This window comes from Corvus hawaiiensis, chromosome 6, assembly GCF_020740725.1.
Source record: "Corvus hawaiiensis isolate bCorHaw1 chromosome 6, bCorHaw1.pri.cur, whole genome shotgun sequence".
In the NCBI taxonomy this organism is placed as follows: domain Eukaryota; kingdom Metazoa; phylum Chordata; class Aves; order Passeriformes; family Corvidae; genus Corvus; species Corvus hawaiiensis.
In genome coordinates, this window is record NC_063218.1 from 7,043,452 (window position 1) to 7,066,630 (window position 23,179).

The 23,179-nt window shown below is 41.8% G+C and overlaps 1 protein-coding gene across 5 annotated transcripts in view; it reads left to right on the plus strand.

The window, feature by feature from the left end:
- The window catches only part of SYNE2 (spectrin repeat containing nuclear envelope protein 2), a 175,831-nt gene that overhangs the window by 124,428 nt on the left and 28,224 nt on the right, over positions 1–23,179 (plus strand). For all 5 annotated transcript variants that reach the window (XM_048305481.1, XM_048305476.1, XM_048305478.1 and 2 more), the window contains 14 exons: positions 1,329–1,505; positions 2,691–2,824; positions 3,298–3,502; positions 5,434–5,613; positions 7,028–7,153; positions 7,667–7,821; positions 8,167–8,314; positions 9,439–9,533; positions 10,784–11,018; positions 12,410–12,604; positions 13,310–13,435; positions 15,379–15,534; positions 19,097–19,255; positions 20,162–20,328. In XM_048305481.1, the coding sequence (XP_048161438.1) occupies positions 1,329–1,505; positions 2,691–2,824; positions 3,298–3,502; positions 5,434–5,613; positions 7,028–7,153; positions 7,667–7,821; positions 8,167–8,314; positions 9,439–9,533; positions 10,784–11,018; positions 12,410–12,604; positions 13,310–13,435; positions 15,379–15,534; positions 19,097–19,255; positions 20,162–20,328 (2,258 nt within the window). The remainder of the gene's footprint in view (positions 1–1,328; positions 1,506–2,690; positions 2,825–3,297; positions 3,503–5,433; positions 5,614–7,027; positions 7,154–7,666; positions 7,822–8,166; positions 8,315–9,438; positions 9,534–10,783; positions 11,019–12,409; positions 12,605–13,309; positions 13,436–15,378; positions 15,535–19,096; positions 19,256–20,161; positions 20,329–23,179) is intronic.

Consider the following 23,179-nt stretch of genomic DNA (forward strand, 5'->3'; position numbering starts at 1 on the left):
TTAATTTTAGGAATTTTATGACTTAACTACCAAACTTGCAAACTGCAGGATGTTTTTGGAGCTGAGCTGTCTGTGTGTGCAGTGAAACAGCGAGTGCAGACTCCTTCCCACGGGTGACTGCTCACATCAGAGCCAGGCAGAGATTTCTAATACAGGGCTAAGGAGATGTAATACCTTGATTAAATTGTCTGTAGGTTGAGCTCAAGCCTGTGAGTCTGTGGCCCAGAGACATTTCCTGGGAATGATGTCTTTCCATCTTCCTTGTGTGGGCAGTAATTAGCTACAGGCTACAAAAAGCAATTAGAGATTCCTCCCACCTATAACCATGATTCAAAAGAGAATAGGGATGATTAATCCACCAGCCTGTGTGTGCTTGAAACTAGGATACTAGGATAAAATTATCTATGCAGTCTGTTTAGGGTGAACTATGGTGTGGAAATTTTTTCATCTTCCATTGTGTGGCTGCATAGCCAGAACTGAAATCTGGCATCTGGCTTTTTTCAGGTCTCGTGGAGACATGGTTGTTTGTCTGCCTGGTTTTCATGCTTTTTTTCCAAGCATGACTGAAAATAGGTACTGAACTAGATGAATGTTTTGTCTAACCCAGGACATGCCTTATGTACTTCCCTGAAACAGAAGGATAAAAATGGCTGAACAAGGACAGTTTTGTGTTTTCAGTGTCTAGGAGTCTGTGGCAAAGGGAAGCCATGCCTGCCCCACATAGATTAGACAACTGTAATAATGAAAGAGACAGAAAATACAGGGGATATCCATCATTTAATTTTGTATGAGAATCCTGAAGTTGCTAGCCTGGGATCCAGGGGGGCCTGCATTATTAGAGCACAATGGCATAAGAGGGATGACAGCTCTCAGAGTGTTGTGGTAGTGTCTTCTTCCATTCAAACCAATTTCTGTTCAAATTGTCCTTGAAAGGAAACTTGATCTCTGGATCAAACTATCTGCTTCCTAAGAAGATTAAGGCTCTCAACTTCTTCCCACTTCAGGTTGATTTTGGCAGGAAGGAATAAGCAGTTCATTATTTCAGTACTTCCTGGGGTGTTCTGGTGTTGTGGCTGACAGAATAGTGCTACCTTGAACTCCAGTGAAATTTTAATTTCCATCAAATTCTTACACTTCACTCTAGACATGGTGTACTGCTTTGTTTGAAGCCTGCACAATTTCTTACCAAGTAGGAAAATACTCCAACTTGGCAAATTCTTGCGGATTGTCATGGATTGAGCATTGAGTTTGGATTTTTAAGTCAATTTAAAGGTGATTTATATGTCAGGACTACCCAAAAAATATTAATAAAAATGGTTTGTCTGCAGGTTACACAGCTAAAGGCCTCAATGCAGTCAATACTGGAGCAGTGGACAGCATATGATGAAATTTATGCAGAAGTCAGCTTGATGACAACAAGATATTCATACTGCATAGACCAGTGCAAACCTTCTGGGGAAGCAGCTTCATTGGAAGCTTTGAAAAAACAGGTCAAAACTCTCCAGGTAAAGTTGTCTTATTTCTGTACTTCCTTCTATGCCTTTAGGCAAACAAACTCCACTGAAAAAAAACCAGAAAAATTTATCTGAGCAACTTTTTCCTTATTATAATGACACTGAAGTTAGTGGATTACTAATTTTTTTTTTTAACCTCCAGAGGCACTGAAGAGTACTTCTAGACTTCTTATTTTATGTAGTGCATGAGTGCAATTTAGGTACCAAGGTTCAAGAAAAAAGCACACCAAGTCCTCATACTCCTTTGCACCTTGTATTGATGCTGAGCCTGGCATTTCTGCTTCCTCCAGCACCAGTTCAATTATTCTGTCATCCTCCAGAGAGCTGGAGTCTCCTGCACAGCCTCTGAATGAGTCAGAATGCCAGACACAGATGCTCTGGATCATCCTGCTGCTCTGCTTGGCTGTTAGAGAGTCCAAGTGGGGCATCTGGAGTAGGCAGTCAGGCTTGCCCTGGGTCTGAACATTTCACAGCTCTGGCTAAAATCCCCTTACCTGGCTTTAAATGAGTGTTGAAAGGCTGTGCAAGCACTCCCTGTTTCCCTGTAAATAAGGCCTGATTTAGGGTTTTTTTGAGTTATATCAGAAGTGGGGCAGGAGAGACTGAGGCTGTGAATGCTGAGTGTGGGACTCTTGGCAGTAAACCCTGCACAAGTGCTTTCCACCCTCACCTGGGCTCATGTAATAAATTAAAAGGAACTGGGTACCTTCTTACCTCCTTCCTTCAACCACCCTGTTTACTTTGAACCTGGAGCAGTTCACAGATATGCTGTAATTAATTACCTGTATCAGGAGGGGGAAGATGCAGCTGAGTCAGGAGGTGTCAAACCAACTTTACTGCCAGTAGAAACAGTGGCTTAAAATAAAAGCATTTTGGTTTCTAGCAAATTCATTTATTCAAGGGTGTGGGTTTGCTAAATGAGCTTTTTTTCTTTAACAGCCAATAAATTATCTCAGTTTAAAATAGGTCTCCTGAGTGTTGTTTTTTTTTTAACTTGGACCATTTCACCTCTCTTAGCTTCCTAATTCTTAGGAACAGGTGTTACATTTTCTGCAAACATTTTAATCTGTGCTGCAGAAGTATGGCATTATTGCTGCCCTGTCCCTACCAATCTATAGGGGAAGTTACACTTCGGTCCTTTATTCCCACAATTAATTGCAACAATCCAATTTTCAGGCTCTTCAAGATGAATCAGAGAACAGTGAAGAAAGTTGGGCCAAGCTCCAGGCTGCTGCCAGTAACCTGAAGAAGAACTGCTCCCCCTCCTTTGCAGAGATTATTGACCAGAAGTGCACAGAAGCACACACTAGGTAAGCCTGCAAAAACAGACCCCAGTTATTAGTATTTAAAAAACCCAACTTTTTGAGGCAGGACTCGAACATCTGTCACATTTTTAAATCTATACTGATGCAACTCACCTGTCTGAGAACACCTGTGTGAGGAGTAAAATCACAGAATCGTGGAATGGTTTGGGTTGGAAGGGATCTTAAAGATCATCCCATTCCAACCCCCCTGCCATGGGCAGGGACACCTTCCACCAGACCAAGTTTCTCCAAACCCCATCCATCCTTGAACACTTCCAGGGATGGGGAACTTGGACCTTTTACCTGGATACCTTTTGTTTGATGGCTCCCACAGTAGCACAGTCCCTGTGCTATAGCAGCAGGTTTTCCAGGAACATGGGTGTGGCTGCAAAGCAACTCCCACAGGAATCCTATGACAAATCATATTCTGGAGGAGAACCTACTAGGAAAATGCTCTTAATCTTTTGGTATTTTGGCAGGTGGAACTCTGTAAATGAAGACATCACAGATCAGCTGCGGGCAGCACAGGCAGCTCTGCAGCTCTGGGAGCCCTTTGATGCTTTGTGCACTGAGACAGCAGCCAAGTTACAGCAGTACAGCCAGCAGTGTGCTCAGCTCTTGGATGCTCACGTGCCTGAGGAGAGCATGATAGAAACCCTGGAGCAGAGGATACAGGACATGAAGGTACATGAATAAGTTTCTGCTGCCCAGTACAAACCAAGATTTATTTTTGAGAAACAAGTCAAAAGAACACCACCAGTCCAGTCAGTGGAAAAGATAAAATCTGTGGGTTTCTTCCATGAATAGGCACCTTTGTATTTCCTTTGAACACTTTGACCAGATCCTGAGGCCAAACCAGAGTTAGCATATGATGAGAAGAGAGCAGAAAGGAGTCATATTCCATCCCTGCCCCTTTCTGCTCTACACAAAGAATCAGGCCTGTGTTAGAAGGAATCACTGAAAGAAAAACGATTTACTTTATGGGGCATTGCTTGGGAGGAGGGACAATATCTACTAGAACAATAGCTGGGGGAAAAAAAGCAGTTTTCCTGAGCACAGGACAATCCTGAGGTCCTCCACAGCCTTCAAAATGTTTTTAATTGGATTTGGTACTGTGTTTTGGTCTGGTCTGATGAGTTCACAGATTCCTGAGCTTATTAGATTATTCTAAATGCTTTTGACTTTAGGCAAATGAGATCTCATGTTGAGACCACAGGGTACATTGGACTCTGTCAGGCAGCAAAGCTGTCATTAGGTTCTGACATTTTCGGTTTCTTCAGATTGCAATAAAGAAGTATAATAATCCTTAGGACAGAGCAGTGATTCATCCTGCTTTATGAATCTCTAGCCACGATTGGAAGAAGTCCAGAGTATTCCATTTTTGCATGTGGCCTAATAAGAAGCTTTGCATTACAAGAAAGAGAACTCATGTATATCTTTCTTTGTCAGAAAAATCTGACAGCAGCAAAGCCTAGACCAAAGCATTTTTACTTTCTTCTAATGGCTGTGACAGAAATTCACCAATATGTCAGCAAAAAGGGATTTCCTTTTCTGGAAATTTTTGGGGAGAATGTTATACCTACTAAGGAAGGCATGGCCTCCTGAATGCCATTAGCACTGTAGATCCTGTCCTGGTGTGTGTGGGTAGAATACATGGAATTTCTTGTGGGTTTTTTTAAGGGGTGAGTTAAAAGAATGGAGATCAGCGAAATGGTATATGAGTTATGTGTCTTTGAATATACATGTGTATTACAAAATTGTATTTTAATCCCTCTAATCTTTTCCTCTTTATATATCAGGAAAGATTATGGTTTTATGGATTTTTGTCACCACAAAAAATAAAAATAAAGTCCTATATAGAGAATATGAAATCCAAATGGGTTATTAAACAGCTGGAGTGGTATTTTATAGCATGATCCTTTCAAACAAAGGGGTCGAGAAGCGAGAGCCATTTTGCTTTTTAGAGAAATGTGTGTGCTCTTTGCTATTGATCAGAAGACAGCTCATTAGTCTCAGAAAAGACAGTACATAGTGGCTTAATTTCAGGGGGTTTCATGGCTAAAAGTAAATTTCACTTGTCAAAAAAAAGAAAAAAATCAAGTACATTGAATGAGTCTAAAATTGTTCTTGTACTGCCTTTAGAGTATAAGTTTTTAGCATCTTTCTTAGTAAAGAGGAAAAAATAAAACCAAACCCATAGTCCTCAGTCACTAAGGGATCCAAAGTACTGGTATGTTTGTAACTAAATAGCATTCCTCATTTGCAGCATGGGCCAGTTCCTCCATCTGCTAGTGTACACACGTCTTGTAGAGAGGGATATTCTGATTTCCCTCCCTCATTTCCTGTGGAGCAGTAGTATCCCACTGCCTGAAGTCACTGGTGTTCCATTGAACTTTGAACTGTGCCTTTCCCAGCACTGCACTCAGTGGATGCAATTCCCATTGTCCTCCAAGTAAAAGACTGAAGCTTTCACCATAGCTGAGTTTGGCTCCCAGATGGGATCAACAAAAAGAGTTTCGTTACAGCAACAAAAGATATCAAATGAAAGTGGCACATGAATGATGATCTGATTCATTTACTGACTTTTTTTTTTTCCTTTCCCCTTCTCTCATCAGAATTTACAACGTGGCCTTCAAAACATAGCAGGATGCCGAACCCAGATTTATTTGCAGGCTGACAGGATAAAACAGCAGGCTGGCACAGCTGCTGAAGCCATTCTGATGGAGAAGCTGCAGCCATTCCAGAGAGCAACCTATTTGGAAAAGATGTTGCAGAGGAAGTTGGATGAACTTCAGGTTTGTTTGGTTTTTTTTTAATATTAAATTAGCTGTCAGTGTGGGGTAGCTTCTTCACTAGAGCCCTGTGTGAGCCACATAGTTCATTAGAACAGTAAAGTTCTTGAATTGAAATTTCAATTAAATAAAACTCAGCAGGATGATCAACTATATAAAGAAATAATACATGAAGCCAGAGTGACAGGTGAAGGATTTCACCCTTACCTGCTTGTGTTGCTCTTAACAGCCTTTGTAAGTGGGCCTATTATCCCCAGGACCCTCAGATGATTAAAGATTAGGAAAAGTATTTATATTTTTTTAACACTGAAGTAAGTTGTAAACTTTCTCAGCTCTGCCTTGAACAAAACATATGGCCTTCAGTTTTCCTTGGTAAGAGTTCATGTAGTGAACCTAAAACCAAACAGAAAACTGTGGCATTTGATGTAATTCTGAGGACCAGATTCACATTCCTGTTCAGGCCAAGTGGGGAGAGACCTGGATCCAGGAGCCCTGCTCAGAGGAGTGAAGAATTGACTTCTCCTCTGCACAGGTATTCCTGAGAAAACTTCCAAGCAAATGTACTGCTGAACATTTACTGGTGTAGAATTAGTCTGTTCCTATGGAAAAAGTCTGGTTTCAATGAATTATTCTATTTTAAAGTAAACCCAAATTCATCAAGAAATTTGAAGCCAGCTCTATTTTGTGACTTCATCCACCAGCAGAGTTAAGGGCTGGAAGCCAGAAATCTTTGTGAAGATAACAGGTTTCTCATATTCCCTGTGAGCTTCACGCTGCATGAGAAAATGCATTTCTGGGTAGTCATTTTCTCTGGTGTAACCCTGTAGTATTACCACAGTAATCTCTCTCCACACACCAGCTTTTGCCATTCATCCCTTGTAAAACTTTTGTTGTGTAAGAGTTCTCAGAGATGTGGAGTTTAATTCTGGAAAGAAAGAAAAAGGTTTCCCAGTGCTGTTCTGCTAAAGGAAAGTTGCATTCCAGCCCTGCTGATTTCTCCACAGAGCTCATGTAAGCTGCACAGCCTTGGCTGTGTGGGGACATGGGAGCAGGCCTTGTGTGTACTTCAAAGGAAGCTCATTTTCACAAGTTTCTCCCCTCTGATAGCTGAGTTTTGACTTTCCAATTCCACAATAAGCTAAACAGCACAAAGCCACAAAAGGTATCACAAACCCCTATTCCTTTCAGACAATTGTCTCAGGATTTTGAGATTCTGTTTCTTGCTCTCTCCTTTGGGTTAAATTTTCCCCTTGTCCAGTTGAAAAATGGAAAAAGGTTCAATAGAGAGTTAGAAATACATTGGAATTTAGGTTTAACATCTGTTTGTTTTCCTGATAATACTGCCTGTTGCTCCTTTTCTTATACTGAATAAGTGTATTAAATAATAATTAACATACATTTTCAATATTCACCCCAGTTCAATCTTCTACAACTGGAGGATTTCAACAACTGCCTTGAAACACTGGAGGGTCGTGTCAAGAATTGCACAGACACTTTTGATAGTCTCTGTCTAGAGGAAGGAGACAACTCAGAATTGCTCATGGTATGTTTGCATTCCCAAATACAAAAAGATACTACTCAGCTCTTGCCCCACTACAAGATGCTCTTTGTGTCCTGAATGTCACACTTGCAGCACTTCCATCAGAGTAACTATTATTCAGCCAAAACACAAAAAGCAATGATTTAAAAGTTTAGAAACTCTAGATCTGCATCGCAGGCCAAATGCCTGCATGGAAGGGAGGAAAATCACCCAGATTTGGGGGTGATGGGAGATCTTTTTCCCCAGCTTTGCTCTGGAGCTACCCTGTTTCCCTTAATTTAGGGAACAAAGTAAATCTGGAAGTACCAGGTCTTGAGTATCTGTTCAGTACTGTTGGAAAAGTGAGCCTTGTGTAAAAGAATGACAACTTTTCTGTTTCCTGTGTTTTTTTGAAGTTAACACAGGAATGTTGGGGATTTTCATGTTAGTGTTTTGGGGAAAAAGCTTCTATATTTCTCTTGACATGAAAGAAAGGCAGTATTTTTTTGCAATAATTTATTTTTTCTTTACTTCCAGAATCAGACACTGGAGCTTGCTGCACTTTCTCCAAGCATAGAGAGTTTGAATGAAGCAAGCATAAAGCTGCCACTCAGTGACTTCACCATGAAGAAAATGCAGAACCTGACTCGGCAGTGGAGTCAGAAAACAGCAGCTGCTCTGGAATGTTGCAGGTCTGAAAGGCAAACAAAAGAAATCACTAGCAATAATTTCCTTTTCTGTGAGAAAATTGAAAACCAAGTTAAAAGTACTGGAAGTCTTGCAGTCTCTTCTCAGCTTTCTCAGGGGCTTGCCAGGTGGAATTCTGCCCTTTCAGTTTACTTGATTTTTCAGTGGCTATTTGTATTCCAAGTCACTTGAAACAAGAGCCTGGATGTTCATAGGGAAAGAAGGGAGCAAAGTGCCAAGTGAAACCTCCCACTATGTTAATGTTATTAACTACCACATTAGACCATCTGTAAACATACCCAGAAAAACAATCATCACAACAATTTCTGGTTATTTGTTTTGTTTTACAGTATGCTTGAGGGAACTCAAAATGATGAGAAGAAATTCTTTCAGAAATGTGAGAAGTGGATGAAATTCCTAGAAAAAATGAAAGAAGCCTTAAAAACTGATATTCCAGGACGGTTTGAAGAACTGCAAGAGCAACAGAGAGTATATGAGGTAAAGCTAACTCTAAAAATGGAAGCAGCATCTTGAATGATGAAGGCAGGGGGAAATCACTAGAAAATGCTCTGCATTTTGAAATTAGATCTGGGCAGGATTTTACAGAGCATTTCACTCTTGAAATGCCTATTAAGAGTAAAACTCTGAAACATGAAAATCCTTTTCCAAAATGGACAGATCCCTTTTTTCAGGGATCAGACCTTCAGGAGAGATCTTCAAGTGTTGTGTCATGGTAGTCCTAAATTTCTCCAGCCCTGAGGTGTATTTCTCTGCCTGTCCCAGAGCACTGGAGCCTGTGGCAACTAACTGGATAGTTTGCTGGAGACCTGGCAGCAGTCTTAACAGTTTCTGGAAGAAATGCATTTAAAATAGTGCTTTTGCAGCAAATTTCTGGTTTGACCAGGTACTAGATTTTGGTGGAAATCTGTCTTTGCTGGCATTTTCCCAAACACTTGCTGTTTGTTTTAAAGAGACAGTGCTTCACATTTGTTCAGAGGAGGTGGTACAGTACATGCTAGCAATGGAAAAATAACCAAAACACAGAAAAGAAAAATTATTTGGTAAATGCTAAAACATCATGAGCTGTTGAGGTGAACCTCATTCCATGAACCACAGCTTCACACTACCCAAAGTACTGAGGCTATTCCCACAGGGTGTTTAGTCCCTGCACGTTAGTGATGTTCATTAGGGCCCACAAAAAGTTATTTTCTTTTTACTTAGACCTCTCCAAATCAATTCATTCATTGTAATGAAACAGCATATAGAATGAACTTTTGCTCATTGTGATAAAGAGTAAATTCACCCTTAGATGGTGGCCTTTTTATATGTTTTCTAAAGACTTCTGTCTAGATTGAATTTCTCATTAATGAGTCAAAAAACTTCAGGTTTCAGATCTGTCACATCCAGCTCATGGTGGGTTCTGCTATCGCATATGTGCTAATTCCTTCTGGTATTCAAAAAGTGTGGACTCCCAGGGTGCATTTGGCACTAGCAATGGAAAGTAATAGAATTTTCAGCATTTACAATTAAATAAATGCTGTCACTTCAGAGGAACAGAAGCAGCTTTCATCAGCAAAAGTTGTTCACTGAATAGTTAAAACTTGTTCTCTTGGTATTTTCAGATACTGCAGACTGAGATTTCCATAAATCAGCAGACATTTAATTCTATCATAGAAAAAGTTCTACTCTCCTTGGAATCAGGAGAAGGAGAGAAAAGGTACTTTATTTGATTTTCTCCTTAAGATCTTGGTAGTTCAGTGAATATGTTGTCTTCCTTGGAATCAGAATTGAATCTTTGCTCTTACAAGGACATAAACCCGAATTCTTGGCTGAGTTCACTCTTTAAATGACCACCTGCCATATTTTGCAAAAGCATGAGGAGGTGTAGTGAGAGAGAAACATAGGTGCCCTGGCCAGACTGCATTTGGGATTGTACCTGGCTGGGCTGAAAACAAAAATAATTGCTCCTGACCAGGAGTCTTTTGTTGTGTACCTGTGGTTGAGAAGCTGCCTTCCCACAGAGCATAATGAGGATGCTGCGTATGAAGGATCCTTTCCATCTTCCTGGACCTCTCTGCTTCTCAGAGTGCAGAGGTGTGGACTATCCACATTGCCCTTGGCACACGTGGCAGGGCATTGAGCCACTGGCCATGAAACCCAAAACATATGGTGCCTAAACCTGTTTTTTATCAGTATGATCTTACACTTTCCTCTTAAACAATGTAGCGTGAGAAACAGCAGGTAATGTTTGTGAGCAGAGGGTCAGGTGTTTGGGGTGAACACATTCTCCTCCCTGCCAGAGCTGGCTGCTTCCAGAGACTTGGCAGGACAGTGTGTGTGCTCCCCTCAGACATGGCAGTATGAAATCCATAGCTTGGCTTAAAACTGCCAGGGAGGGTAGGACTAAACTAAGTTGCTCTGCTGGATTTTTGGCTTGGAACTACCCCCACAAAGGCAGGGGTTTGTGTAAGAGTGAATCAGGGACCATGGCCTCCTGCAGAGAAGGATGGGTTTGCCTTAATCAACTAGCCAGATCTGCTGGATCATCTGACCATGTTGTAAAAGACGACAAAATAACTACTTAAATGGGTTCAATAAATACACAGTTTTCCATTGTGCAGATCAATTTTGCAGCGTAATCAGTGACCTCGTCTCACTTGCATTGACCTTTTTGTTCTTCAGAGAAGTGTTTAGTGCATATTGTGTCTGATTGCTGTACTGTGTATGTTACTGTACCACAGTTGCAAGATTGACCTGCCTTACCCTTTTTTGTATCACGTAAAATGTTGTTTGGATTGCTTAAAAGATAGAATACAGAGAGCAGGGCTGAGCTTACAGCTGCAAAGAGCTTCCTTGCATTGCTGGGTATTATAATTGGAAAACAACTTCGCAAATGGAGAGCCATCACAATTACTGTAATATGCAGCCTTGAGATCAAAATTAATTAACAGCCCTTGTAATTTTCAGGACAGAGTTTATTTCCAAGCTCACGTTGCTGAAAGAGCAGTGGCAGAATGTTATCCGGATGGTTCAGCAGAGGAAGAAAGATATCGATGGACTTGTGAGCCAGTGGCAGCTCTTCAGGAGTTCCCTGCAGAGCCTCAACAGGTTCCTGGATGACACAAACAGCTTCCTTGCAGCTGTGAAGAGCCAGGACTGTTACAGCCTTTACCAGCTTAGAAATGTAATTCACGATTTCAAGGTACAGTGTTTATTTCTTATAAATCTAAAATATGTGGGTTTTTTTCTCTCAGACTGAAACAGCTTCTGTCCAGGAAGGTAAAAAGCTTTAAAATAGCACACTTTCTTGGGGAAAAAATGGTTGCTGACACTTTTTTCTTAAAGCTGAGCACAGATAACAAAACAGTGACATTGCAAAAGGCTCATTATACTCAAGAACTGCTTGATCAGCATTGCCATTTAGTAGCCTTGTGTGCTTTTAAAATCTTATGGATATGAAAATGGAAATTCAGGGTGCCAGAAGATGAGACAGACACCCTAGCCAGCAGGTAACTCCGAGCTCTGTGTGCATCTTACTGACATTACTGCTGAATTCAGGCCTTTTAGTTTGCCTGGAGGAAGGTACTTATGTGGTAAGACAGGCCATATAGGTCCTGTATGTGCAGGGATGGGCAGGAGATGCCAGAAATAAAGGATAAAACACTTGCAAGGGAGTCTGTTCACTCCAGGATACACAGGCCTGGTCAGCAGTTTTCAGGACAGTAAGTTCTGCATTCTACATGCAGTGGAAAAAAATATTTTCCTTTGTTAATTTTGGATATTTCGGTCTTCCATTTAACTGTGCACCTCTTTGTTTTATAGGAAGGTAGAAACAAGCAGTGAACTTGATGGTTTCTTTTAAAATCATATTATTGAATGCCATTTTCACAGTCCAAGATTTATACTGTGTACCCACATACCTAGTGTTGATGGATTAACATATTACCAGTATTCCATTTGGTGCTTGCCCTATTTATTTCATCTTTATTTCTACCTGCTGTGTAAAGGTGATTTTTAGAAGATTTTACAACTTGGTGCTTACGCTTTTCCTTAGGGAGAAAAGCCAAAAAGTCTTCTCCCTCCTACTCCAAATTGCCATTTTCCTCCTGCTGCTGTTCTACAGAAAGAAGCTCTGATTATATCTCCTTGTGTTAGAGATCAATTTGTTATGGACAAATCATTATTGATGGCTTACTTCACTTGGAGTATGTAATGATTAACAGAGCTGTTGTCTCTGAAAAAATTAGCCTAAGATGTCGATGCTAGAGTTGCTCACAGAACTGAGATTGTATTTTTTGTTCTGAGTAACTCATACAACTGAATTTCCATCTTTTTTTGACTGCTGCCATATTTTACCATATAGATTCAGTCTGGGAAATGGTATTGTAGAGTTTTATAAATCAAAATAGCAGAGAAAATACGATTTTTCTGAAATCAAAGAAGCAGGTAGGAGAAGATCTATTGATTACTCCTCCATGAATGTTAACAAAGTAGCATCTTGTGAGTAATCTTCCCAAGTGAAATACTGGTAAAGCACTTCTGTAACTTTCTAAGAACCACTTAGAAAGTTAATTTTTTTTTTGTCTTTTCAAGAGTAAGGCAGTGATCCTTCAGAGGTGGCAAGCCATGTACACCTTGGTCATCGATGTCGGGGAGAAGCTGCGCACAGTCTCCGATCCCGAGACCAGCGCTGCTCTCCAGGAGGAGCTCAGCCAGTTACAGCAGCGCTGGGGGAAAACCCAGGCCCTGCTGGAGAAGAAGAAGATGCAGTTCAGTGGCACCCTGCAGGTAGATGATGCCCCCCCCACCTGCTGCTCTGGCATTGGGTCTCAAGAGTTTCCCTGTCCTACCATCTCCAGGGCTGAGCTGCTGCTCCCTGCGGGAGCACTCTGAGGGAAGTGCCTGTCATGTGTCATCAGGGCTTGTGGGAAGCTAAAACTGTGGTCCTCTGATTCTCCAAAGCAAATTGAGTTGGTTTCCATTTCTTGGAACATTGGATGTTCCTGCTTTGATTGTTCTCATGCTCCCCATGGCCTGGAGCTCATGCCTGCTTTGGGCTGTGAAGCTAAAATTTAGCTTAGAGTTAATGTGATTTGTTCCTCCTCACGTTGCTGAACATGTAAACAGAAGGGCCAGTCATATTTTGTTAGAGCATTGAATTGGCTTTCATGGCTAAGTAGTACATTAGGTGTGTCTCAAAATACTGTCGGTGATAAAACCCCCAGTGCAAAACCCATGCTTAAAACCTCTCGGGTTGAACAAAACAAAATGAGCAGAAATGCTCTCTCAGGCAAGCCTTAAACAGGAGAGGCTTGAAGTTCTGTTAAGCCAAGCACCATATCCTTGTGGGTGGCACTATGTATCAGAAAAAAAATTCAAAAAACTAGAGCACATGATTGATTATTTCAGTGGGTTGAAGATGCTATTTTGTTACATATCCATGTGGTTTGGTATGTCCTCACCTTTTATACTTCCTTGGGTCTCCTTGACCAGACTTGTGACCGCTTTGAAAAGCAAACCAAGGAACTGGAAAGCAGATTGCAAGCGCTAAAGGAGAAAGTAAAAGATCCACTCCCTGTTGAACATGAAGAGCTCCACAAAGCCAAGGAACATATTAAGGTATGAACAGCCATATTGTATTTAAATTTGCACAACACCTCATCCCTGTAAAATCAGTTTTCCCTCTTACCTGCTCTTCAGTGACACTGAATTTCTCTCCTTTACACCATCCTGATTGCTGCTAATCTCCGAAATCCAGCTGGCCAAGAAGATTATGAGTAGTAGTAGTGTTTGGATTTTTTTTCCTGCTTCTGTTCCTTTTACAATCTGAATTTATAAAATATGTAGTTTCTCAAACAAAAGGGAAAAAGCTCCCTTCTCTCAGCTCAGTTGGCTGCTATCCCTGTGACTAAATCTCCCTTTTTGTTTCCCAGTCCATTTTGCACATGGAGTTCCTCAGGCAAGAGACCTTGTAATTCTGCAAAGCACCATACATACCTGCAGGATCTGGGAATAATTAAAGAGAAGGAAAATTAAGAGTAAGGGAGTGGCAAAATTCCTTGCAGCCCATAGTGCACCATGAAAATTAAATGGCAAGAAAACCATTTCCAAGGGATAGGAGACATTTTGTCTGGAGTGGTCAGTCTTTCATCATCCTTTTATGAAGTGAATTGTTGACCTATGTAGTGGGAACAAATAAGCTTATTAACAAGCCAAGGCTTTGAACTCATTATCAGCTGTCTGAAATCTGCTTTGTGAGTGCTGGCTGCCTTTCCCACAGCAGCAGCCTTGCTGTAGCCCTGAATTATTTGTGAGATGGGAGCACACAGCTTCTGCCTCTTATCCCAGCAAGAGAAATTCAGCTGTAGAGGCATCAGGGTCAGACAGTGCCAGTGCAAGTGCTGCTAGCAGGTGTCATAGTACAATAAAGGACTAAAATGGCATGGGAGAGAAGGGACCTCCTTTCCTCTCCCTGCTTTTCACTTCTATATGGAATAAAGCTATTTTTCTTTCAGTCCTGGACCTTACATGAGGCTAACAAAGTCCCATGAAATTCAATAGATAGGTCTGTTAATGCAGGGATTTGTCCCTTGTTAGGAGATATAACTTCATGTGTGTACATCTGTAGGAGTACTGTGATCTCAGGTAAATTTTAGTAAGGTTTGTTTGGTTTTTTCCTCTAGTGTTGAAGCTGGGTCCAAGAGCTGTGAAAATCCCACAGGGCTTAGACCCAGCACACTTCTGACACAAACACTCACAGGTTTTTTTCCCTTTAAAAATAAGACAAACTTATTATTCTCTCTAGAAGGTTTTTTTTTGTTTGATGAACCAGTGACCCTTCCCAGCATTTTGCAGAATGGGACCTAGGACCTTGTGTGTAGAGTGTCATATTCCCTAGCTGCACGCAGTGGTACCTCTGCCTTTTTGGTGACAATTATAACAGTGTTAAGAAAAATATGTAACTCACAATAAAGAGAAAGGGGAGCTGGGGGAGCAAAGCAGAAAATAGAGCCTGTTTTCTGTGAACAAGCAGTTTAAAAGCTCCACATTCTTGACAAATCTGAGGAAGTGCCTATGAAATCATTCACTAGAGAAGGGAACTGATTTAATTTCTTTCTGTGTTTAGAAAAATAACCTGTAACTGGAGCAAATGCAGGTGGAAAGCAACTTGTCCAAAATAATTATAACAGGAAAGAAGGAAACCCTGAAGAAGCAGGCATGTGCCAGCCTGGGTGTGAGACCCCAAACACTGCCCTGGAGCATGGGGAGCTGCGGGGGCCAAGTTGCGTTCTGGCACTTTGGGATGCAGTGAGGGTACCAGTAGATCAGCTGGGGCACTGCCATGGGCTGCAGTGGGCTCCAGTGGGTTCTGGTGGGGGTGCAGTGGGGTTCCAGTGGTCTCCCGGGGACCCTGGCCAGCCCAGCCCCACTGGAGAGCACGGCACAGGCGGCTGCACATTCCCTGCTCTCCTCCCCCACAGGCCAGGCAGGGGATTAGCGAGCAGGTTTGGAAAACCGAGGAGCTTAGTGCCAAGGCTTGTGCCGGGTGCGTTTCCATGCAGGAGCTGGAGCAGTCGCTGGCAGACTGGGCCCACGACATGAAGGAGCTGCAGGCCATGAAGGCGGAGCTGGCGCACCTCATCCTCACCGAGGACATGATGGTGCTCAAGGAGCAAGTGGAACATTTGCACAGGCAGTGGGAAGAGCTCTGCTTGCGGGTAAGTCTTCGCCTCCTCGGGGGTTTGTAGCGGGATGATATCCATGGGGCCTGGCAGGGAAGGGGGAGCGAGTCAGCACAGGGGCTCTCCTGGGCTCTGCTCACTTTGGCCGTTCTGGGTGGGAGTGGGACTGCTCCTGGCGCAGCTGACTCAGGATGGAGCTCACCCTTTGTGTCCTGGACTGGCTGCTGAGGGTTTTGTTGCAAACCCTTTGTAAGAAGGGAGTGTGGAACTGCACAGAGCCCAGATGCAGCTGTTTACTGGAATAGGTGCCTTTGTTCCGGGCTGCCGGAGGGAGGGAGGGCTGGGGGGAGGGATGAGCGCAGGAATTGCCAGAGGGCATGGAGCAGGCAAAGGAAGAGGGAAGTTAAAATGCCAGCAGAAAGAAAACTTAAATGTGTTTAAATGCTGACTCTTTTGTCAGTATTTAAACACATTGAGAACTTGTCTTTTTTGTAGCAGTAAAATGCTGTGAAACATTTACATTCTGTGTGGCTTGTTGCTGTATTACATTTAATTTAGTGTTGCGTGTCAAATTGCTGGGGAACATTTACAGCAAAGTCACATGGACTTGATTCATTAGGTTATTATGCAGTTTGAATGTGTGTTTACTTTGCCCTCTTAACAGGATCGGAAGAGTTTACTGGGTCTTAAGTTACTCTGGGGGGCTCTGCACACCAGCAAGCCAAAAACTCTTGCCTCTCTTTACTCACAAGTAAATAGCTTTTATTTTACAGTTTGTAAAGAAGTATTGAAGCCAGTTAGTATTTTCTTTCTAACCCTTACACAGGCAGAGGAAAAGCAGTCTTGGTAGGGATGTTGTCAGAGTAATGAACAGCTGTGCTTCTTTCACGAACTGTGTTGTGATGAAATAGTTATTTGGGTTAATTTTTTTCTTGCATTGCAATGAGAAAGAAGAATTTCATCTCTTTGCCTTAAACTGGACAGTTGTTCTACAACCAATGTTTTCTCTGTTATTTTTTCTGAACTGTGAAAAAAATTCCAGAGACATCCTCTCCCCTCCTGAGAAATACAAGCCATTATTTTTTAAATGAAAATGCCTGAACCATTTTCCTAGTGGAAATCTGTAGTTAAGCCTATAAATGAGAGAACTTAGTTGTTTTTCATTTTTTTGGTGAGCTGCTGAAGCCTGCTGTACCCTCTGTGTTGAATAGCCCTGAAAATTAAGCTGTTTTTTATATATGCTCCACTACAGTTTATCCAAGTAGTAATTTCCTGTAGTAATTTAAGTTCAGATTTTATTCAAAATTTCCATTTTAATTTCCTGAGGGAACAATGTTTAGTTAAGTCTCTCTTGGTGGGAGGACAGAGGTGACAGTAATGTGACTGTGTTAGGCTGACAAAATCTGTAGTGGGAAGAATCTGTTCAGTGCTGCAGTGGAGGGAGGTCCTGAAATGTTCGCACAGCCCTAATGAGCCTCAGGAGAGCCCACACCAATGCTCACAACAGGGTAGGAAAGCAGACTTTATCAGCTCTGTTGGCATGACTGCTTCGTTTTGGATAACAAATCAAGAGTCAAGATGTATTGTGTGGAGGAAAGTCTGCAGAATAAATGCAGGGAGGTGAAAGAGCAGGAGCGGCTGCAGCTGTCACGGCCACGGCCCTGGGGCAGCCAGATGCCTGTGCTCAACTGGGCAGGGGCAGACACAAGGAGGGAGCAGATGCACTCAAGGGATTAGCATTTACAGAGCTTCCCTTGCAAGGTGCATGTAGGTCACAGATTTAACCATTCATCCCGGCCAGCGTCCCATTGGGCCTTGATGTTATTGTAGCCTTCTTTGGGAATGCACATGATGCTCACACTGTGGGTGCAAAATGGGGATGGTACCAGGGCAGCTGGGCAGAGGAGAAAGTGCTCAAAGCAATGGCTCGAAGGGTTCATGTTCCTAGAAGCTTGTCTGGGATTTTTTGGATCATTCCTGCTTTTTACCGCCAGCCTGTATTGCTTAGCCAGCCAAAAGGTGCTTCTTGCACTTAAAATCCTGCCTTGCCCTGTGCTTAGCAGAAAAAAATGGAGTCCGAATCCTGTCAGGATTTAGTGATTGTTTTGCTGACAAGCATAGTCTGTTCTTCCACTGACCAAACAAACCCATCTCCACACATGGGAGATGCTGCAAGGGGTAAGGAAGGATGAAGGTTCACCCTCCAGACCTCTGAGGCTGAGGGTACAAGGGAGTATCCCAGAGCAGAGACACTCTTAGAAACTTTCTGAGGTCCCTGTCATCTCCAGACCTCTTCCTATGGGAAATTTTGGAGACCGTTTCCCTGTGTCCCAAGACAGTGCTTTCATCCTCATCTCTTGGCTTAGATTGTCATAAAGGATTCAGAAATCACTCTCACCTCTCCATGCCATCCTTGAAAACAAGTCAGAATTTAAAGAACAAAAGCAATATAGTGGGAGATGGCTTGATGCCTTCTGTTTTGATCCTGGTGTTACAAGGAGCTGGTCTTACTTCCACACTACACACTTAAACTTCACTGGGGGTTACAAAATAATGTTAGAGATTAGTCTAGAAGGATCAGTAATGGAATTTCCAGGAGTCATATGCTGTGGTGTATAAAGTGCACGTGAGATGTGAAGAAGGAATGTTGCCTGCCATGGGGTGATATCTAGAATGGCCATTTACAGCCAAGACAAGCAAAATGTTATACACAGTCTTTAGACAAAGTTTATTGGTGAGAGTGAGGGGTTACTTGCTTTTCTTGCTTCGTTAGAGCTTGAACCATTTTTCACTTCCTTTGTCCCATATATCTTAGTGCAGGAATCCGTCAAGGTAAATAAATCAATACATATTTAAGAGCCCTAGGCTAGAGATAGGTGCTATTAGCTAGTTAGAAGAGTGACCCTGATTCTTTCTGAGGTATTGGAGCAATGATAATAACTCTGCTTTTTCAGGCAGTGTCAGACCTTAATTTCCCTATCTAGACAATGTGTTTATCCATCCTGGAAAATGTATTTTTGATGGGGGGAAAAAAATCCATAGTTTTCAATGAAAAGGATAGATTCTTGATGCTGATTTTTTGGAATTTCTCCCATTACTGGTGGGCAAATGGAAAGAAAAAGAGGGAGGCTTTTATAGAAATAAAATAATTGCGGTCACTAGGTGCAAAGTTCCTCTTAGAGTGGCAGAAAAAGAACTTACCTAGGTATTACTTCTCTCGTATTATATATGGGGCCATGCTAAACAGTATGTACTAATTATGTATTTTATATTCCTTCTGTGTTTGACATTTTCAGAATTTCACTGAGTAGTATTTAAATAGTTATATAAGCACATTATTTATAAAGCTGTCACTCAGTTTCATTCTTCTGAGGGAAGAGAATCTGATATTTGCTAGTCAACTTTTTACCCTGCTATCCAAAATAAGATGTAATAACAATCTGCTTTCTGGCTTTGAAGAGGAAAGTAGAATACTTGATAACTGCTCCTGCAAAATGGAATAAGATCAAATGCAGACTAGAAATTAGAAGGCTCATAATTGCTGGTTTCCAGCCTGAGAAAACTGTTGCTAGAATTGAATGTGTGTGCTTTTCCATAGGTGTCCCTGCGGAAGCAGGAGATCGAGGACAGGCTCAATGCCTGGATCGTGTTCAATGAGAAGAATAAGGAGCTGTGCTCCTGGCTGGTACAGATGGAAAGCAAAGTGTTGCAGACTGCAGATGTTAGCATTGAAGACATGATAGACAAATTGCAGAAGGTAAGTGGTAATACTGTTTTTCTTTGATTGCAGTCAGGTAACTCATTATAGAGGCACCATTCCTCATGTATTCCTTGCTTCTTGGAAAGAAGGAATACAGACTTCACATATAGGTTTTTGTGAGATGAGCTTTTCTATCATTAGCTTTCCTTGGTGTTCAGACTTGGAAAGACTTAAAGCAGAACAGAAATGCCACCTGACTGCATTTAGTCATGGAGTGTGATTTGTGTGAGCTGGTGTTTTGGGGCACATGTGAACACCCAGCACTGCTCAGAGTGGTGTCCTGGGAGCAGCTCACTGCTCTCACCACCTCCATCATCTACACAGCTGGTAGGCAGAGGGCAAAAAGATTGAAGGATGGGGTGGGTCTTATGCCAGGTGAACAACAAGTTACCACAACCAAAAATAAAACCTAATTCTGCCCCTTCCCCTGTGGTAGTTGGTGCTTCCTAATACTTCTGTATTAGTTTCATTTTAAAGAAGACCATTATTGTCCTCCCCATGGCTAAAATGTCTCAGTATCTAATCCCAGATCTCCTCTGGATAAGAATACCAGGAAAATAAAGCCGTCCTAGACCTGAATTTGGGTTCTTTTGAGGTAGCTTCATTGAAAAATTACATTAAATCAGGAAAACGAGATAAAATTAGAACATTAAATTGCTATTTTTGGGAATACTTACTCCTGGCACTTGTAAGTCTTTAAACTGCTTATTTTTTCATAGATTGTGAGAGGGCTTCTTCATTGATGTTTTCTTTTTGTTTTAAGTGAGAGTTCTATATGCTAATATAGAAACCTCAGCCAAATCTGACTTCACATCACACGTGTGGGAAAAGAAACTGTTTTGTTTTGGTATTATTGTTTTGTTTTGCCCTGTAATTAAAGCAGCGTTTGTGTATGTTTATCAGGACTGCATGGAAGAAATAAACCTGTTCAGTGAAAATAAGCTTCACTTGAAACAAATGGGTGATCAGCTAATCAAGACTAGCAACAAGAGCCGAGTTGCAGAAATAGATGATAAACTCAACAAAATCAATGATCGCTGGCAGCACCTCTTCGATGTCATTGGAGCAAGGTAAGAAAATGATTTTCAATGTTTTGTGTGAGGTAAAAGTCAGAGGCTTGTGTCCTTGACCATCAGAAACAGAGTGATATGACTTTTCAGTTAAGTTGGAATTTTTTATTGAGAGTCAGGCTGAAGGGAATGGTTTTTGTTGTAACTTATTGTTGTATTATGACATCAAATGTCTTAATTTATCCAATGGTAGAGGGCAGGGTGTAAGAATTCATATAAAATATCATTTTTATGAGGGGAGCATTGTAAAAGGAAGAGTCAAAGTAATCTCTCTGTTGCATGTGTTGAATTACAACTTAACTTTAAGGCAGTATGGTATGAGTTCATTTAGGCTTTTTAGGAGAGCCTCCTATTTTAACACAAGCCTCTCTTTCACCCTATGTGTGAATGCACAGAATTTAGGAATAGAGTCTATTCTGTCTCTGTAGACAGATTTATATAATGATAATGTTCCTTTTTTACATTCAAAAGTGTTTGAAATTTCATTTAATACCAGTGCTATTTCTTTACTCAGTCTCCCTCCTAAAAACAACTGAAAGACCGCATGAGTTTCTTTTAAATTCAGGATCTTCTGTATGATGGTGAAGTAGAAAATACTATCAGCTGAAATTAAAACAAAAACCTGCATAGCCTAGGCAACGACCTCTTCTTAATGGATTAAGCATCTTCATTATACTTGGCAGAGTTAAGAACATCATGATCATTTCAATATTAGCCTTACTGAGATGTTCCCATTTCATTATTATCTCTGAGTTTCTGCCACAGCTTGGGAGAAGGATGCTGGGCTGGTCTCACCTCCTGCCGAGTTTATTAGTAATCCAGAAATAATAAAGCTAACACCAAATTAGTATTGGTCTCAACTTCCCTCCCAAGGTTTTGTTCTGCTTGTGATCCCCCTCTCTGGACTCTCAGCAGCTCTGTTGCTCAGTTAAATTTGGGACAGATAATGAAGGTGGTTGTGCTGTGACAGTGTAGTGCTAAGTGTGCTGGGCCTTAATCAGGAATGAGATCTGAATTAATGGTGACACACGAGCCGTGAATGATTAAGCAGAAGCTGCCTTCTTAAGGTCTGACACTGCAGATAGACTTGCAATGGATGTCTCAAGGTGTCTTTGTTTTTAATCTGGTGTAAGAAAGCAAGCTTCACTTTAGAAATAGCACTTTTTCTGTTCTCCCCTGATACTACTGTGTCACTTTTACAGCACTTCTATAATAATTTTTTGTTCTGTGTGTTGGTGTTGAATTGCAGCAGTTTTTAAATGCAGATTAAAATGCACTGTTTTAAAAGCATGGCACATTTCTGGTAATCTTTAGGAAAATATGCCAAAGAACTGATGGGGCATTTAGAGAGATACCTGGCAAACTTACTCTCATACCCTGTGACAAGGACTTCTTTGTCTACCTGCTATGCCTTAAATGTTCACCTTCAGGCAAGTGTACAGTGGTGCTTTGAGGTACATTAATGTGGGTTTGTCTAGAGCATCAACAAGGCTCCCAGTATTTGGTATCTAAGTGGGTATTGCAGCTACTGGGGAATGGGTGTGATGCTTTATGATTGTTCCTGTGTTCTTAATTCCAAATTGTCTGTAATATGCCAGTTTCTCCTTGTGATTTCCACCAACTTGGTGCTCAGGACAAGGCTAATGAACTGGAAGGGCCTGGCAAAATGTGATTTTTAAGCAGCTCCCTCTGTGGTCCAAGATTATCAGGCATCCCTGTGGGCTCTGCTGGTCCCCTTGGAGTTAATACTAAGAGAGGTTCAGCATATGGCAGTGTTTTGCAGCACCTCTCCTCCCTCACCTAATCCACCTTGCTTGGGCTTGGCTCTCAGCTGCTCAGTCATAAGTAACCACCAGACCAGACACTCACAACAGACTCTGAGTACACTCCTGAGAGTTTATTTTGCCCTGTTATAACCTTCCAAGTTTCTGCTTTGAGTTTGCTGCTATGGTGCTGGCTTGCCACTGAGATTTGATGTCTGAGGGAATTAAATTAGACATCAGTTAACTGAAATGTCCACCTCACTCACAGGTGAACTTTGGGGCACTCAAGATGAGGTTCCTCCTGTGCTTTTGAGTAGCCTCTGTTAAGCTCAGGTGATGGTGGGGAGGCAGCAGTTCAGCCCATCACCAGTGTGACACAAAGTGGGCATCTTTGAGGTAGAGCAGAGAGGAGCAAAGAGCCTTGGTCTGGAGGCGAGGTGACCTGCAAGTGTGGGTTGTGATGGCCCATGCTGATAGACTGTCTCTTTCCTTTTCAGTTTGCTTTTGCAGAAACTGTTTAAAAAATTTTATTGAAGCTGTGTTGAAAGAACACATGAAAAGGATGCAGGCAGAATTTTGTTGTCCCTGCTGGATTAAGCCATCATAGTCCAGACATCCTCTCACAGTCTGTGGAGGCTGGAGGGAACGGCTGTGCATCCACTGCAGCCCTGCAGAAGAGACTGGAGCACTGCACAGGTGATGCCATGTCAGCAGACCTGTGCAAAGCCCTTTTTATTGGGCACTGCTTCATGGCTTGGGGAAAATTAGAGGAATGGAGGAGGTGCCTCTGGGGAAGGAGCGCCAAAGGGCTCTGGAGGGTTTGAGGATAGGGCAGTGCTCCTGGAGAGAAGTGACAAATTTTGACTGTGGTGCAGAGAAAATCTTGTCTTTCTCCTGAAAAAAGGTTACTTGTAGGAACTTATTTTCACAGCACCTCCATGAAATGAGGAGGTAGTTTTGCTCCTGTCTTTTCAGATGAGTAGCTGTGGCAAGTAAAATTGAAGTGAAGATTTTCTGAGGTTTTGCGTGCCAAACCTGTGACCACTTGAAGCTCTTTTTTTTGGTCAAATATTACAACTTCAGCCATT